The following is an 18436-nucleotide window of genomic DNA, read 5'->3' as shown; positions in this document are numbered from 1 at the left end:
TACAAGAACTCATGGGCATTCGATGAAATTGCTGAGCAGACAGGTTAAAACGGATAAAAGTAAGTACTTCTTCACCCAAAGGGTGATTAACATGTGGAATTCACTGCCACAGGAGGTGGTGGCGGCCACAAGCATAGCCACCTTCAAGAGGGCTTTAGATAAAAATATGGAGCAGAGGTCCATCAGTGGCTATTAGCCACAGTGTGTGTGTGTGTGTGTGTGTATAATTTTTTTTTTGGCCACTGTGTGACACAGAGTGTTGGACTGGATGGGCCATTGGCCTGATCTAACATGGCTTCTCTTATGTTCTTATGTACTGCGTATTCAAATATACCCTTTTTCCTACACAAAAATATAGCGCCATACGCTCTTTTTCCTACACAAAAGTGCAGGATATAAGACAAATTTAAAAGCTGCTGATGTAAAAACATGGATTGCTCAGTGTTTTCGTCCATTATATATGACTTTAATTTATAGTTCACCTTTCTCACTGGGACCCAAGGTAGATCACAATAAAGAGCTTACCAGTAAATCAGTAAGCCAATTACAAAATATGGTAATATATGGTAACTGGTAAGATTACAAGATCTAAATCAAACAGCAAAGATTATTATTATTATTATTATTATTATTATTATTATTATTATTATTATTATTATTGCCATCAAGTCACAGCTGACTTATGGGAACCTGGTAGGGTTTTCAAGACAAGGGACATTCAGAGGTGGTTTGCCATTGCCTGCCTCTGCGTAGTGACCAGAACTGGTGATCTGCCATCCAAATACTGACCAGGACCAACCCTACTTAACTTCCAAGATCTGATGAGATCGGGCTAGCTTGGGCTACCCAGATCAGGGCAGATTCTTAGTAAAACAAAATGATGCAATTGGGCCAGGATACTATAATGGGGAGAGGGGACAGAACATATGCAAACATGTCTGTTTAAAGCAACAATCCCAACAAGTATAGGAAAGACTTTAACCCTAACAACAACAGCAGCAGAAACATTTTAAATTCTTCCAACAAGAACACCAATCTACAACCCAGTTTTAAGCTTATGTACTTTATTTCAAGTCAAGCCAAATTCAGCAGAACCAAATCTACTAAAGCCCAGATTTTTTTTTTCTTTTAGGAGAGATGAGGTCATTCTGAAAGTTTTGAAAGAGCAAGGAACTTAAAGCTACTAACTCTGTTACTCAAAGCAAATGAAACTTAGTGATCAATGGGAATTATTCCATGACCATCCTCTGCATATTTACTTGGCATCATATCCAATGAATTCAGGAGCATGTATTTAGGACTAAGCTGCATAAGCAGAGAAAGAGCACAAAAATATCTTGAAAGAAGCCCAGAAACAAGCTACTGAGGTAAGCAACCATGTTTTCCCACCTAAACAGAAAAGCAGGAGTTTCCTTGTATCTGGTTCATCATTTGTGAAGTAGATTTGTTTTCAGCATAAATAAAATAAATTCTATCCTACAAATTAGACTGGAATCTAGGGAAAGTGCAGGAGGAACAGCAAATTATGAAGTCAGCAGCAGAAGTCCAGAGCTCTGGAGTAATGATGGAGAGAGCACAGTAAATAGCTGTGGCTGGTTGCTGTCAAATCAGAGGTGCAAACTCAAGTTTATTCAAAGCAGATCAGTTACTCATCTGTTAACAGGCACCCACCATGTTCACAATCGTGCCTGGGAAATCTGCCATCCTTGCAGTACACTCATGGGAAAAACGACCATTTCCCCCATTCTCTGACTGCACTCCGAAGCATGCACTGGCAACTCCCAAGGAATACCAGTGGGGCTCATATTCCCCAAAAAAGTACCTAGGAAAGCACTGCATTGCACAACCCACTTTACAACCCCATTCTACATATACATATACTTGGAAGCAAATGCCACTGAGTTCAAGTGGTGGCGGGGCTTACAATCAAGAAAGCGTGCATAGCACAAGCCTCTGCATGTTTACTTGGAAGTGAGAGTCCCTGGAATTTATTCTTAAATAAGCATGTCCTGAAGTGCAATCCGTGCTCCCTTACTCAGAAGAAAGTCCTGTTGACCTCAATACGGTTTACTCACTAGTAAATGTGCTTAGTCTACAGTATATTTGCTAGTCTAGTCTACAAGGTACAAGGGGATGACAATTGCTCTGGATCTGCCTAAAAGCATCCCCGGACGGCCAGTCCAGATGAGCGAGACCTGGACGAGCTTTAGAGCACCGATCGTCTTCTTTTCCCCGGTCCTCTTCGGGAGGCCGCTCACCTTATCGCCTTCCATAACGGCGCACCACTGCCCGGAAATCCAGCATCCCCGGCTGCTTCTATGGCTTCATCTCGGACTCTAGAAACTGCAGGCCACGGCTGGGTTAGGAAACCTAGGCAACTACTCCGAATTCTGCCTAGCAACAACTAGGTAATGCGACAACGTAGCCTATTGGCCCAAAGAATCGCTCCCGCCGGCCATTTACGTGAAAATTGGGTTGTGGCGGCGGGACGTCGGAGTAGAAGGGGGTTATGGGAAATGGAGGCAGAATCTTCTTGTGAACTACGGAGGAGCTGTTTGCGGTTTCAGCAGTACAGCTGTTGGAAATTTCCATCACGCTGAAAGTTTTCAGAGATACATACATGTTGGTCAGTCGTGGTGGCCAAGAGGTTTAAACATGCTGGGCGACATTTCATGATTTTGAGATACTGTTTTTGTTGTTGTTCATTTTAAACTTTTTAAAAAACTTACGTTGTCCCGCCTGGAAGATACATTCGAGTCTTTCAATTGCTTTAAAAAATAATAATCCAGTGTGCATGAGGGTGTTCTCTTCCGTTGTTTCCCGCAGTTACAATGCGCTGTGCTCAGGGAGTGTTGCCTGCAGTCATGTTGCCTTTGCTGGGGTGGCCAACTCCAGTTTGGGAAATTTCTAGAGACTGGGGGCGGGGCGCGGGGAGACAGTGCCTGTGGAGAGGGGAGAAGCTCAGTAGGTATGTGGTGGCGTGGAGTCTGCCCTCAGAGGTTGCCATTTCCTCCAAGGGAGCTATCTCTATAGTCTGGGAGAACTCCAGGCCCCACCTGGAGGCTAGTAGTAACCTCAACTGATGTCCAACTCCCCACCGTCCCCTGCATTTTTTGTTATTACCAGTGTTCCCTCTAAGCTGAGTTAGTGTGAGCTAGCTCACAGATGTTTAGCCTCCAGCTTACACATTTTTGTCTTAGCTCAGGAAGGATGATGCCAGAGCACAATAATTTACGCAGTAGCTCACAGCTTTAATAAGAGTAGTTCACAACTTTAATGTCAGTAACTCACAAAGAATTTTTGCTCACAAGACTCTGCAGCTTAGAGGGAACATTGGTTATTACACGATCATGTTGCTGATGTGAGAACCAGCTCTGTGATCAAAGTTCTGTTTGTATGCTGCTTAGTTACAACTACGCTCGTGCAAAGCTGCCTTATACTGAATCAGACCATCAGTCCACCAAGATTAGTATTGTCTACTCAGACTGTCAATGACTCTTCATTGTCTCGGGTAGAAGTCTTTTTGAGAGCCAGTTTGGTGTCGTGGTTAGGAGCATCTGGGAGAACCGATTTTGATTCCCCATTCCTGCTCCAAATGCAGCTGCTGGTGTGACCTTGGGTCAGTCACAAGTTCTCTCAGAGTTGTTCTCTCAAGAGCAGTTTCTCTCAGCTCACCTACCTCTCACAGGGTGTCTGTTGTGGGGAGTGGAAGGGACTCTGAGACTCCGAGTGAAGGGCGGGGTATGAATCTAATTTCTTCTTTCACATTGCCTACAACCTTTTAACTGGAAATGGCAGGGATTGAACCTGGGGCCTTCTGCATTGCTAGCAGATGCTCTACCACTGAGCCACAGCTCCCTATTTTTTTTTTTGGGGGGGGGAGAGAATCTATAGACCACTTTTAATATTCATCTGAAGGACATAAATATTTTAGCCTTTTAAAAAAAAATAGAAATGCTAAGGTACCATACTGAACCTGCCTAAATAGGAAAAATATTCCTGGCAGCGGAAAAGAATGAAAAGTAGAGGGAATATAAAGTATTGCTATTAAAGGTGTTATACAGCTTTGGTTTCCACAAGCCTATAAAGAAGTCGAAAATTAAATACATTTCTAAAATTGTTATGTACTGCCCAAGCAAGCCTGATCTGGTTGGATCTTGGAAGCTAAACAGGCTAACTCTGCCAAGTATTTGGTTGGGAGACCTCCAGAGAATATCAGGGTAGGGAGGCAGAGGCAGGCTATCAAGCCACTTCTCTGAACATCCTCTACGCCCCAGTAGGCATCACTAGAGGTCGCCATGACTTTCAGGCACAGGCACACAAACGCACACACAATACAAAAAAAAGGTGAAGTACTTTGTTGTGGTGTCCAGTCCTCATTGTTCCGTTGTTTGCTTGAGGTGCGTTATGGCCTGGATTCCATGGGTTGGTTGGAGGTGGGGTGGAGCTGACACTTTGCAGTGAAGAGCTGACCTTGATAGCTGCTGAGCCCTTTACTAAAAGCGGCTGCTTTCATTTACTAGTTACCATTTGAGTGATGGGCATGTTTAGGGATCACAGCAGTCACTGGCCACGCCCTCAAATTGTGAGCCAATAAAGGGCAGCAAGACAGGAGCATTGCCTCACATTGCAAGCAAGCATCTGCTTTCTTAACAGAGCCCACTCAATACCTGTTTTGTGTATGTGGACAGATGTGCCTGTTCTGCAGATGTAGGAGGTATGGGGGTGTGGTTTGAGAACAGCCTTGATTTGTGTACGGGGATAGCGAACTCCCATAGATCTGGGAATTGTCTTTTGTCAACTGAACCAAGTGTGTTCTCCCTATGTAATATGCCTTAGAATTCTGTGGGATGTGTTGGGATTCTGTGGTTGACACAGTGATTGGAAACTAATCCCTACTGTCAGGAAATCTGATGCTACCTCATGCAGTACAATGTGAGCCAAGAAGACCCTAGTTCAAATATTAGCCATGGATTTTCAGACTGACCTTATGCAAGCAAGTGCTACTTATGCTCCACTTCTGGTCTGTAGTAGAGAAGTAATCATACTGGCTGCTGCGCAAAAGGATTATTATTATATGGGTTACTGACATAATGTATGTTGAGCGCTTCAGAACAGCACTGTATACATAATATGGGTCATTGCCCTTTCGGGCAAATGCTTGATCACTTCTTGGAGCACATTCTGCAGAAATGAAGAAATGCTAAACAGCAGTATCTGAAGTTCACTTATGATATGGTTTGGAGGTTAACTGTTTCAAGTCACAAATCCATCTTGGACATGCACAAGGGTATGTGCTTAAACTCTTGAGTGGATGGAAGGGCAGCATGCTGGATAAGAGAGGATAGACACAACTAAAACTGACCACTTATAGCCCAGTCCTGTGCAATGTTAGATATGCTTCTACAGGTGGACGGGCACTGCTTTTAATCTAAGTACTTTAATTCCCCTTATACACATTTTACCCAGAAATGGTTTTATGTTTCACATCAGTACTGAGTTTCCTCAAAATTTGTAGTCTTCTTTCATTGTTACTATGCCACTGCTTAACATTACAATACTTTTCTGAGTGATCCCTGCTAACCTGAAAGCCCGGTATGTGTAAATCCAAACATGTTTTAAGTACCCTATTTACCTGAAAGGAAGACTAGGGGTGTTCTCCCCACAAGAGCCATCTTACAAGAGGGATTGGTTTACATTCAGGGTGAATGTGGATGTTGGGAATCTAATTTAATTAACCTGCCTACAAGAACAGTGTTTGCATGTTAAGTTGATTGGTTCCTTCTCTCCTTTCCTATGCTTCACCAGTCACAAATAAAAGAAGAGCCTTTTCGCAGTAGCAGGTTTAAAGTTTGGCAAGGGAAGCAACTAACTCCCCTTGGCTTCCTTATGTTCCTTTTAACCAGATAGTGTAAGAAAATGCGAATCAGTGGAAAGTCCCTTGGTGTTAACTCTAATTAGGTAACTGGCAGATATTACACAGAATAAACGGATAGTGGACTGTACCACTTTACACTGCCAGAGGTAGGTTTGCCAGTTTCCTTGTGGTGCCTGGAGATCCCCCAGAATTACAGCTGATCTCCAGGGTACAGAGATCAGTTCCCCTGGAGGAAATGGCTGGTTTGGAAGGTAGATGTGATGGACTCAGGCATTTAGCATTTAGCCTGAGTAGCTGAGGAACAGGCTTGCAGCGATTGGCTGGAACGTTGCCCAAGCAACGGAAAAGTATCCTTTGGAGGTTTGCTCAGCAGAAAATCACCACAGGATTGTTAGTCTTAGCCAGGGGGTCTTCGAGAGAAGTCTTCAGAATACCAGTCTGAAGTGAAGACAGTGGGCTTAGGCCAGGCAGTTGTAAAACCAACTGGACGAGGGGCTGAGAGCGGCCAGAGTGGCTGAGTTCCTTGTGGGAGACAGAGCTGAGTGGATTCTGTCTGGAAGAGGGAGTTTTCAGATGGTTTGAAACTCTCTGAGGGAGATTTTGCCAGTGTTTCAGGCAATCTCCAGGTACAAACTAGATCACACAAATACACACTGAGGGGAGAACTGGATTCTGGTGGTCAACAGGGTTGCCTAAGACTCAGATCAGAAGACTAGCTGTGGGTCTGAGACGCATCGGAATTGAGGGGTGCAAGTCCTGGAAGATAGCTAGTGTGAAAGGGTCTGTGAGGAAGAATACTGACACCAGTCAGGAGTTCTCTATGTGTGTGTGGAAGAGTGATTGAAGTTTGTTATTTATATGATTTGGCACTGTCTAAGTTAGGGTAAAACATCTGAAGAAACAGCATTCTGAGTGCCCAGAAGGCATAGACAGCCTATGTGAAGTAGAGTCTAGTGGGACTCTGAAACCTGCCTGGTTTATTGTTTATTTTAAAGATATTCTGCGAAAGTCTTGTTATATTTTTACCTCAGCCTGAGAAATCTCTGCTCTCTGTAATTGAATTATTCTGCCAACCAGCTGCCAACTGATTTACCTTTTTTTTTTAATAGCGAACAGTTATAATCAATATTATTTCATCCCTCTCCCTTACCTTTTGTTCCTTAATAAATATTTTGTGGTTTTTAACTTTAAAACTGTCTGGTGCCAATTATTAATAGTTCTGACAGGATTTCTGTGAGTCTGACTGAGGGAAGGTGACCGGGGAGAAATTTGAAGTGGTCACCTCCCGAGTAAAGCCTCTGACCGGCTCCCTCACAGTGGACTCTATGACCGTTTTCGCACACAGCTTACCTCTCAGTCACAATCCTGTTCCCTCCGCAGCATCTGGTCGGATTTCCCACCATCTGTGCCGAAGTTACAGGAAGTGCCGCAGCTTTTGCGTAGCAAACATAAACCGCTAAAACCCAGTTTACGTTTGCTATGCAAAAGCCGCGGCACTTCCTGTAACTCTGGCGCAGATGGTGGGAAATCCGACAGACGTTGCATAGGGAACAGGATTGTGACTTCGAGGTAAGCTGTGTGCGAAACGGTATATGACATTATACCCCACTGAGCCCCTCTCCCAAACCCCACCCTCAAAATCTCAAGGAATTTCCTAATCCATAGATGGTGGCAACCCAGCTAGAGGAGATATCTTAGTTGTAAAAAAAAAAAAACACCTTACCATGCAGTTCTGTGAGTTACATGCTTCTAATTCATTGAAGTGAATACATTTAGAAGTGTGTAACTGTTTAGGATGATGCTACTAGTGTCAGAGTATATCAGAGAGACAAAGAGACTAAGGATAGCTATCCTTCTGATGTGCAGTTTAATACATGCAGGAAGCTTTTTTCTTTTTCTTCTTTTAGCATGAAGGAGCATTAAGATATACAGCCCCACCACCTGAACTGATGCAGTCCAGAGTTGTAATACTTTGATTTGTAGGACCCTTCAAACAGCCGTCGTAATGTTTTAGTAGCCAGTTGCTAATGGATTTTTTTGGTGTCATTTCAGGCACAACTGTTTTAGCAACCTGCTAACAGATTTTATTTACCTTTTCACACAAAGCTGCTTGTGTCTGGTAGGCAGAGCAGAGTTGAGCTTTTTTCAAGGTTTTTGCTTCTTCCTTGCACTTCTGAATCATTCTAGTCTGCTGTTTAAAATGTCTGCAGTGCCTCCAGTAGTGTTGCTTCCCCCCTGCCCCTTTTTACTGTGTGGTCTTTTTTGTGGGTTTTTTTCAACCGTTCTAAGTTGAGTGCTGTAGTGCTGGACCAAAACAGCATTTCAGTGCTGTAATGAGCAGGGCCAGCCCTAGACTGTCTGGCACCCTAGGCAAGGCTAACTTCTGGCACACTGATAATATCACCAAGTCACATGAGGGTGCCCAGTTTGGTGCCCCCAGAAGTCCAGCACCCTAGGCAGTCACCTAGTTTGCCTAGTGGCAGGGCCAGTCCTGGTAGTGAGACCATTGGGATACCTTGCTGCTGTTTTGGTCTAGCTCAGGGGTGGGGAACAGTGGCTCTCCAGATGTTTTTTGCCTACAACTCCCATCAGCCCCAGCCATTGGCCATGCTGGCTTGGGCTGAGGGGAGTTGTAGGCAAAAAACATCTGGAGAGCCACTGTTCCCCACCCCTGGTCTAGCTTGACAGTGCTTTACTTAGAACAGCTTTTAAAAACTGCAAGAAAGACTGCGTGGTGAAAAAAGTCAGGGGGAAGTGACACTATTTGAAATGGCCAGAGCGCTTCAGAGACAGTTCATTAATGGAATGAAATTTGCTGTATGAAACATCTGTATCACTTTACTTGAAACTGGACCTACGACAGACATCATCCAGTTTAAAATGTAAATGTAAAAGGGGCTGTGCAATGTGGCCAGTGGCTTTGAAAGTTCTGACGCATGCACGAATCCTGCCACAGCCTCAACAAGCTGCCCTAGACTGCACATGGCTTCTTTTAGCCATTCTGGCTTTATTTGGATTTACTCCAAGTCCTGCAGGGACAGCTTAGAGTGCATAAGCGAATACTGAATTGGAGCTACCATGCATTTCTATTAAAATACGCTGAAGCCATTTGTTTGACCTGAGTGTCACAGAAATGCCTACAGTACTCCAGCTTGAATAAATAACATCCACTGCTTTCCTGCTTCTCTTAAAATATCCTAAGATCATAATGTCCCTGTGTGACACCTGCGAAATCTCTTAGACAAGTTATCCAAGTGTAACTCCCAAAGAGGCATAAAGAATAATCTTGCATAAGAAACCAAATCTGGCCTCTCTCCCCTCACACTTTTAGCTGACTTGGTTCTGTGAAAAACCGCAGTAACTAAATAGGTTTCAGCCCAAAACAGCAGAGACTTGCAGAATTTTGAAGATTTATTATGGAAGAAGCTTTCACAACCCACAGATTACTTCATCAGATGCATGAATTGTTACATACTATATTCAGAGTCAGAATATGTCCAGAAAGCCATACTCCTGCACATGCATACACAACCAGTTTCATCTTTAGTCTTCTGTGCAGGCACGCATCAAGACTGAGCTTGTGTAGGCCAGCCATCAAAGGCTCTCTTACAGCTATTCTGGTATCTTTTTAACACTCCATTAGACTGTCTTCCCACCTAACAATCATGCGCTCTGCAGGGAGGAGCCCCCCAGTCCTCAGTACTTTCTTCACTGCCATGTTGCGAGGACATGTTCTCTTCAGCTACCATTTTTTTCTTGAAGTTTCTCTTTTTGCTGGAGATGTGTCACAGAAGGCTTTACTGCTCCTAACCAATTTGGGGCAAATTACCAGTAAGCAAAATATAATTCCAAAACAGTTCCCAGATCCTCCAATCACCTATAACCATTCACAAATAGAATTTAAACTACAGGTAGGATTTAATTCAACAAGGAAGGATAAGGAATCAAAGTAGGACACACATATAAAACTCAGACTGAAGAAACTCAAAACTGGAACCAGAGGTAAGAGTTTTACTATCTCTCTGGGGCCTTCTGTGAATTCCTCACACAGCCTTTGTCGCAGCTTGTCTTGCTCTCTGTAGTGCTGCTGCTGATTCAAATCTCCAGAGTCTGCAGCTCTCTTGAGTCTCCTCAGGCTATGCTCTTCTCCTCACAGGACCCAGATGGTTTCTTCCTCCTCTTTTCTTCTTAGGAAAATCTTATTTTCCCTCAGGCTGTTTCTACAGCTTTCTCTTAGGGACTTTAGGGTCACACATAGATTGTAATGTTTTGGGTATTATGAAGTAGCTGGGAAGATTATGTAGGAACAAAATGCAGAAATACAACCCAAGAGATGCCAAGTCCTCTTGCAGTATCATAAACCTGACAGAATGTATGTGATCTTGGCTGTGTAAACTATGTGGTGAAATAATGGATTTATACCTTAGAAGAGGGTACAGAAAGTTGTGTTGGCCAAGAAAAGCAAAGTTCACTGATTGCGGCCTACCACTCACTCTTGGTCCCATGGAATTCTGGGATTTTTTTTTTCTGGCCAGTGGAAACCTAAAGCCTAATACTAGGCAAACCACTAGCGGGACTACTGATCTGACCCAGCAGGGCTTTTCTCATGCGCTGAGCTCCAGGAGGATCTCTTCGAAAATGGTGAGTTGGCAACAACACGACAAATGAAGCCCAGTGCAACCAAGTGCAAGATACATGCTGAAACAAACAAAAATATCTAAATGTCCCCTATTGCAGATGGCTTTAACGGGATTAACCAGATTCATGGAGCACACAATGCCGGATTAAACCCTGTGGAGGCCCCTAGGCAGTTGAAATCTTGGGGGCCCCCTTGCAAATTATCTCCTAATATTTCCTGCAGGCACCTTCTCAAAAGCCCCTTTGACAAAGCTGTGGAGGAAAGGCAGAGAGTCAAACTGGTCCGGGGCCCCTAAAAGTGTGGGGGCCCATAGGCCAGTGCCTACTTAGCCTAATTGTTAATCCGGCTCTGAGAGCACAGGTCTATCAGTGGCTACTAGGAGACTTTAGTCTCTATGTTCTATTTGTTGGCCCTCTGGAGCCGCTGGCTGGCCAATGTGTGAAAGAGGATGCTGGACTACATGGACCATTGGTCTGATCCAGCAGGGCTCTTCTTAGGAGAAAGTTCTTTAGTTCAGCAGCAGAAGAAATGATTTGTATGTACAGCAATGCAATTTTTAATTTTATGCAAAGGAGTTCCTGCTGCGAAAAAAGTCTGGCTGATTGGCTTCAGGAGGCTGAAGGAAAAAGGAATTCATTCCCCTAGATCTGGAGAAAAGACAGCTAAAATCTGCTCATGATTCAAGGACTCACCTATCTCAAGAACTGTGTGCTGGATCCCGCCAGCTTGCATTACTCAGTCTTATCTGATTCCCTTCCCCAAAGCAGCCCTTATCCAACATGGAAGCTACATTGACCCCATGATTCCTGACATAGTCTTTTTGATAATAAAAAGGGGCTGCTCCTCCCAAGTCAAGCCAAGTTTAATACGGTCATAGACCAGTCAAATTAAATACAAATAACTTAATAAAATACAATCAGGTAAAACAATAATCAGAATAAAACATACACAGTATGATATAATTTCCCTCCAGAACACTAGTTAGGTTCCATAGCCAAGGCATTCAGTTGGATATTTCCCTTAGGAATTGCTTCCGGAGACTTATAGCTCGCGAAGCAAATTTTGCCACATAAAGTGGTTATTTTATTCCTATCTGCCAATAATTTGTCTAGCTGATATCTAATATTTCTCCCAGGGACACTGGAACAGATCGGGAGTATATAGTCGGCCCTAATACACTGATATAATATTCACAGGGATAGTGAATATTAAACAGATCACAAGCGACAAGGCTGGAGAAGGGATCAGCTCCACTTGCACTCTTGGAAAAATCCTACCAGTCAGAAGGGATGCTACTATCTCCATGGATTGAGGTTCTGACAGTATAATGCAGTTCCTTTTAAGATTGAGCTGGGCTCAGTGAAGAGGAAGAAAAATTAGAAACTTCTACAATTATTCAACTGAGGAAATGTTTATAAGTTTCTGTACAGATTGTCTAAAAATGTTACCATTCCTAATGTTACTGATTCTTTCCAGGCAATCACAGCCTTCCAAATAACTGTTATTCTTGCACCCCGTCCTAAGCTTGGAGATGTGCATGTTCAATATTTCTGCCTCGCTCCGCAAGCCAACTATTTAGCAGTCCTAAAGCACTCCTATAAATAATGCCTAACATTTATGTAGTCCTATCGAGCAGTGGATGGCTCCAAAGCTGAACATGGCTCTGTGCAGAACCAAATATAGTTCGTTCAAAAAGTGAAATCTCGTTGAGGCATATTGAAGCAGAATGGAATGGCAGGCAAAGAATTACACAGGGCTAAAGAGCTTCTTAAGAGATGCTTTTCAGAAAGGGAAATGATAAAGAACAGTTGCTAGTAATCCAGGTGCAAACCATGCACAAATTTATACCAGTCTACTAAAACCAGCCTACTGTAGAGAGCTCCTGCATAGATTACGGTACTTATTGTGAGACCCTCCTGTGTGCCACTTTCTAATAAAGGGCTTGCAACAACCAGTTTCCGAGCTACAGGAACCTTATGGATTATGAATCATATATGTTACCAGTAGTGTTGTACTGTTTCAGTGATGTAAATACTGAAGTTGCCTATTTGTTGATGTCTTGCTGTGGATTTTGGCACATAGTTCTTTTGTTACATAAGGTTGCTGATCCCTGCCTTACAGGTCACGTATGTTATCTCAAAAATATATACGAGTCTTGTGGCACCTGGAAGATGAACAAGTTTTATTCTTGCACAACCAACCCACTTGGTTGAAGGCATCTCTCACAAGTTTTAACAATAAATGTGTAAAATAGGTCACATTTGTCACTAATAAATAACAGTAAAGTGGCTGGCAACCACTACAGCTATAAAAGCAGTAAAACCAAGACACCCACAGATGCCAGTCTATATATATTGGGAGTGGAGGATTCTTAAGAGGGTGATGGGTTAGGTTTTTTTGTCAAATTGTTGCCCCTGCCTACAGATTCTTTGTTTGTTCCCAATGTATCTTCATATTGCAAATGGAGTCTGACAGACAGCAATTTGCCTTGGGCTGTCTGCTGAGGAAATGGCAGAGGTGACACTTGAACTTGTGGCACTGCTTGTTCTCTTTCATTGCCATCTTAATCAGAGTAATACTTTTTAAAGTCCACTGAAGTCAGTGGACATAGAAGGCTGTTACTCTGGTTAGGAATTCTGCTAAAATGCCATTCTGAGCAGAGTTCTACCCTTGTAAATCTATTGAAGTCAATGGGCTTAGGAGGATGGAATACTGCTTATGATGTAAGCCTCTTTGGTACAGTAGCACTGAGGTATTAAATCTCAATAAAGTTGCTCTGATCTGGTTGCCTTTGAAAATGTGTAACTTTTCTCATTTTCAGCTGCTTTCCAATGCTCATGTTGGCTCAGGTGCTAAACTGAGGGGCTTACTCCAGATAGAGGTGTGGAAAGCGGGATGAGAGGCTAGACTCTCCTTCACAAATAGCATCCAATTTATTTATCAGCTTTTGCTGTCACATAGATCCAGCACACACCGTAAAATGCAACCTCCTGTACTACTGTGCCGTTTCAGATTACAAAGAGCAAGAGCAGGGACTGCTTTTCTACACATTCAGCCTTTGTCTCAGCAACTGACCGTTTTTAGTGATACCATCTAGGCATTGCTAATAATCAAAAGGTGTTTTGGGTATTTGGGAATATTGCGATGTTGCTGCTTATCTTGCTTCAGGACTATGAAATATGGCCAAAAGGAATTAAAATATGTGGACTTTGACAAATCCTCTTGAGAAGACGGAAATGTAGGTTCAGGTGGAATAACAGAGTTGCCAAATGGGGTTTCTTTTTGGGGGGCGGGGGGGGGGGACAAGTCATACAATCACAGGTCTAGTTCTCACTTGCGGTAAGGGTGTTCCTGGACTACACCTAGGGTTGCCAGGTCCGACTCAGAAAATATCTGGGGACTTTGGGGGTGGAGCTGGGAGCAAGGGTGTGACAAGCACAATTGAACTCCAAAGGGAGTTGTGGCCATTATATTTAGAGGGACTGCATGCCTTTTACATGCCTTCCCTCCATTTGGAAATAATGGAGGATAGGGGCACCTTCTTTTGGGGCTCCTAGAATTGGATCTGCTGGTCCAATCTTTTTGAAACTTGGGTGGGGGGGGTTGAGGAGAGGCACCAGATGCTATGCTGAAAATTTGGTGCCCCTGCCTCAAAAAACAGCCCCCACCCAGAGCCCCAATTACCCATGGATCAATTCTCCATGATACCCTATGGGAATCAGTCTCCATAGGGAATAATGGAGTGTCCAGCAGACATTTCCCTCCCCCGCTCCACTTTCTGATAATCCCGAAGTAGAAGGAGGCCTCCAAACTGGGGGGTCCCTTGCCTCCCCCATGGGATTGGCAACTCTTACTGTACCATGTAAAGGCCCAAGTGACTGAGTGCTTCTACACAAGTGCATAATAAATCCATCCACATGAGACTAGATGTCATTGGGGAAACTAGGTTAAAAAATTTTCCATGACATCTAGTTTTTTTCTTAATAAGTGATTATTTTGTATGGTGGAAGAACATTCAGTCAGTCAACAGTGATGTGCAGTCCAGACACCAGTTTATCACATCAGAAATTTAGGCTATATTCTTTCTCTAGCTCTAACATGGTAATAATTAGTTTCTATGCTACAATGGGCCCCAAGCCCAGGTAAGTGTGATCTCATCAGATGTATGAAGCTAAGTAGGGCTCGTCCTGGTTAATATTTGGATGGGAGACCGCCAAGGAAGCCTGCAGTCTCTATGCAGAGGCTTTCAATGGTAAACTACCTTTGACAACATATATTACCTCTGAATGTCTCGTTTTGAAAACACTACAGGGTTGCCATAAATCATCTGCGACTTGATGGCAAAAAAGAAAAAAGCTGCGCTTGGGGGAAAGTGTTGAACAAATAGAAAACATAGTGTTGAACAAATAGAAAACATAATAGAAAACATAATAGAAAACCAGGGGTGTTGAACTCATTTGTTATGAGGGCCGGATCTGACATAAATGAGACCTTGTTAGGCCAGGCCAGTGGAGAAAATAGAGGTTTTGCTCTGTAGCTGCTGTGCAATTGAGCAAGCCTTGCAAAGCAAACTGTTATGCAGAAGGAAGCAAGAGAGAGGGAGAAGGAAGCAGATGATAGCCAGTTGCTTGGGGGCCTAATAGGAGCCCTCCAGGGGCCTGATTTGGCCCCTGGGCTGCATGTTTGACACCCCTGGTTTAAACAATCACTGGCAATAAGCCTTGTTAGCCTTATTTGAATTAAAGTCCAGTAGCACTTAAAGACTAACAGGTTTTTATTTCAGGCTAAGGTTTTTGATGCAGAGCTGACATCACTAACTGTATGAAGTGTATATCCATAGGCAGGTACACACAAAGCTACAGCAGAAATGTGGGATGTGGAAAAGTTACTGAGAGAGGCTGTTTTTAACCCAATTCAAGATCTGAGACTACTGGTTATTCTTTGGCTTGGATCTTTGAAACTGACCTTTTTAACATCTCCTTCCACTCTGTCGTTTGTAGCTTGAAGTGCAAATATATCTGCCTAATGGATGCACATAAATCCAAGTGGGCAGCCGTGTTGGTCTGAAGCAGTAAAACAAAGTAGGAGTCAAGTGCAACTTAAAAGACCAACAAAGTTTTTATTCAGAATGTAAGCTTTCGTATGCATGCATACTTCTTCAGACATCGTCCAACAAAGTTTTATTCAGAATATAAGCTTTCATGTAGAGCCCCGTGGCGCAGAGTAGTAAAGCTGTAGTTCTGCAGTCCGAACTCTGCTCACGACCCGAGTTCAATCCCGGTAGAAGCTGGGTTCAGGTAGCCAGCTCCAGGTTGACCCAGCTTTCCAAGGTCAGTAAAATTGAGTACCCAGCTTGCTGGGGGGAAAGCGTAGATGACCAGGGAAGGCAATGGCAAACCACAGTAAAAAAAGTCACCCCAGAGTAGAAAACGACAGGTGCTTGCACAGGGGACTACCTTTACCTTTTAAAAGCTTTCATATGCATGCATAGGACAGCTTACATTCTGAGTAAAACTTAGTTTGTCTTAAAGGTGACACTTGACTCTTACTTTGTTCTAATGGATGCACACTTCATGTACCTGACAAAGTGACGCTCTAAGGAAAGTTCACGCCGGAATAAAATGTGCTTGGTCTTTGAAGGTGCAACAAAACTTCCTGTTTCTTCTGTTCCTGCAGCACCGCTCCGGAACTCGCCTCCTCCTGCATGTTTTCAGTAAATAAATACTGACGTCCCCCTCCCTTTTTAAGCGCTTATGATGGCCAAGCGACTGGAGGGACAGCGTGGGGATTATACCGTGGTGGGATCGGCAACAAAAAGGGGAGGGAAACCCCCAGGCCACCCCGCTGAGAGCCGGGAGCGGGAGAGAGCTGTGATTACGCGTCAGGCGACCATAGGAGGCAGGAGAGGGGTAGGTGGAGCCTCCCCAAAGATTGGGGAGTGGGCGAGTGAGTCTCCCTCCGCCTCGATCCCTTGGTCTGTCTCAGTGCCCCCCCCCCCCGCCTGGAGAATGGTTCGGCTGGAAGCGGGCGGGCTGCTCCTCCTCCCCCGAACCGGGCGGTTGTTGTCCGTCAGCGCCTGAGAGGCGGGAGCGCGCGCGCGAGCGAGCGAGATGCGAGGAGTCGCCGCCTCAGCCGAGCCCGCCCGCGCCCTGCCTCCTAGCCCGCCCTCCTCAGCCCGCGCCTCAGCCGCCGCCGCCGCCTCCCGAGGAGGAGGAGGAGAAGAAGGAGGAAGAGCGGCCGCCCAGAGACCATGAGCGGCTCCGGGGCCCCTCCGCCGCCTCCGGGCCTGGGGTCGAGCTCTGGGCCCGGCGGGGATGCCGAGCCGGAGCCGCCTCCGTCGCTGCTGAGTGTCGACCTGGCCGGGCTGGTGTCGCAGTTCGCGCGGAGCTTCGCGCTCGTCTTCCCCGTGTACGTGCTGGGCTACCTGGGGCTGAGCTTCAGCTGGGTCCTCGTCGCCCTGCTGTGCCTCTTCTGGGTGCAGAGGCACCGGGGAGGGAAGAACTCCCGCCTCGGCCGAGCCCTCGCCTTCCTGCACGACGAGGAGCGGGCCGTGCGCCTCGCCGTCTCCACCAGCGACCTGCCCGCATGGGTGAGTGAGGGAGGGAGCGGGAGCGGTTGACTGGCTGGCATCAGCCCCACCCCAGCTGCCTGCCCCTGGGCTACTCCATCTCCCGCCCACCGGCCCCAGACACGTGTTCTCTCTTCGCACGTTAGGTGCAGGTAGAACTCCTGGATCTGGCGCTGCTTTTTCTGTCCCCTGGCATTCCTGCTTAATTTCCGACAGTAGAGGAGCTGAGGCACGCCTCACAGTAAACATGGAAAGCTTATGCTTGCTGGAATTAATGTTAGAACAATATTAGAATAAATGCCAGAACAATGTCAAGTTGCAGCTCTAAGACCAACAAAGTTTTATTCAGAATGTAGGCTTTCCTGTGCTCTAAGCACGCTTCATCAGACGAGGAGTCAGGTACAGTGAGCAGAGCTACATATAGCTGGCAGGCAGTGGTTTAGAATGCAAAATGGTACAAATTTAAGATCCAGTGACAGAATAGTAAAATGGACAAATTGAGCAAACCTTTGATCTGGGTAAATCTGACCTTGAATAAATGTTGTTTGTCTTCGAGGCACCACTGGACTGTGTAGTTAGGAAACTTAAGTGTGTGTGTTAATCAATTTTAGCACAAGTCTTGATGGACTAGTGCCCACTTCGTTAGGTGCATACAAGCAGGTTGGCATTCTGGACCGACAGATCCTGCTGGAGGCACCTAGGTTTCTTTCAAAGGTTTTCAGGGCTTCCCCCTTGGCATTCAAAACGCATGCTAGGATTCAGCTCGTAGGTCGAAGGGATCTGCAGGGAACTTGCCCCTTCCTTGAGCTGAAACACCTTTCCTCCTTTTTTTCCTGGTACTAGTCTGGCAGCTGCAATCTTGTTGCAGACCGTTTTCAGCCTTCCCTGAAAGAAGACTTGCTTGGGCATATAATCCTAAATTTACTTTTAAGAGTGAGTTCCAGTTATTTCAACCAAGTGTTTTGCCCACTTCATACCAGAAAAGAGATCTTTAATCTGGGAAGGGGGCTCAGTTCTTTGGAGACCATGCTGTCTGTTAACACTGACCTGCAAATCTGGCCAGTTGAAGCCTGTATCATTTAAGCTTCAGTTCAGAAACTTGCTACCCAGTCTTTCTCTGTGTGTGTGTTTCTGAGTATACCAGTCCTTTATTTAACTTCTTAAAGCCCAATTGGCCCTTCTTTCGTAGTACTTGTATTTTGAGAGAATGTTGAGAGTTGTTTCCCTAGGTCTCCCTGTTTGCTGTGGTGTTTGTTTATAAAATTCGTATCTGAGATGGCGGTCCTACTTACTCTTCTCCCATGTATCCTGAAGGGACTGATTTGTATCTGATTCCTCAAAATCTGACTAT

The 18436-nt window shown here is 44.8% G+C and overlaps 2 protein-coding genes, 1 long non-coding RNA gene and 1 other non-coding gene across 7 annotated transcripts in view; 2 read left to right on the top strand and 2 right to left on the bottom strand.

Moving 5' to 3' along the window:
* The window catches only part of DYNC2I1 (dynein 2 intermediate chain 1), a 40801-nt gene extending 38338 nt beyond the window's left edge, over positions 1–2463 (bottom strand). The window contains exon 1 of the mRNA XM_060248067.1: positions 2259–2463. Within this exon, the coding sequence (XP_060104050.1) occupies positions 2259–2273 (15 nt within the window). The 5' untranslated portion in view covers positions 2274–2463. The remainder of the gene's footprint in view (positions 1–2258) is intronic.
* LOC132578194 (uncharacterized) overlaps positions 1–18436 on the top strand; it is a 131661-nt gene that overhangs the window by 28875 nt on the left and 84350 nt on the right. The window lies entirely within an intron of this gene.
* Positions 3787–3858, bottom strand: TRNAC-GCA (transfer RNA cysteine (anticodon GCA)). The gene has a single exon. It is a non-coding gene; the product is annotated as a tRNA-Cys (tRNA).
* Positions 16707–18436, top strand: part of ESYT2 (extended synaptotagmin 2) — an 86080-nt gene continuing 84350 nt past the window's right edge. For 3 of the 4 annotated variants that reach the window (XM_060248071.1, XM_060248069.1, XM_060248068.1), the window contains exon 1: positions 16733–17106. In XM_060248071.1, coding sequence (XP_060104054.1) covers positions 16768–17106 — 339 coding nt within the window. In that variant the 5' untranslated portion in view covers positions 16733–16767. Of the gene's footprint in view, positions 17107–18436 lie in introns of all 4 variants that reach the window. The other variant, XM_060248072.1, reaches the window with a different exon arrangement.

The sequence above is a fragment of the Heteronotia binoei genome, chromosome 10, assembly GCF_032191835.1.
Source record: "Heteronotia binoei isolate CCM8104 ecotype False Entrance Well chromosome 10, APGP_CSIRO_Hbin_v1, whole genome shotgun sequence".
NCBI lineage: Eukaryota > Metazoa > Chordata > Lepidosauria > Squamata > Gekkonidae > Heteronotia > Heteronotia binoei.
Note: the sequence above shows the minus strand (reverse complement) of the source record. Positions and strands in the feature narration are given on the sequence as shown.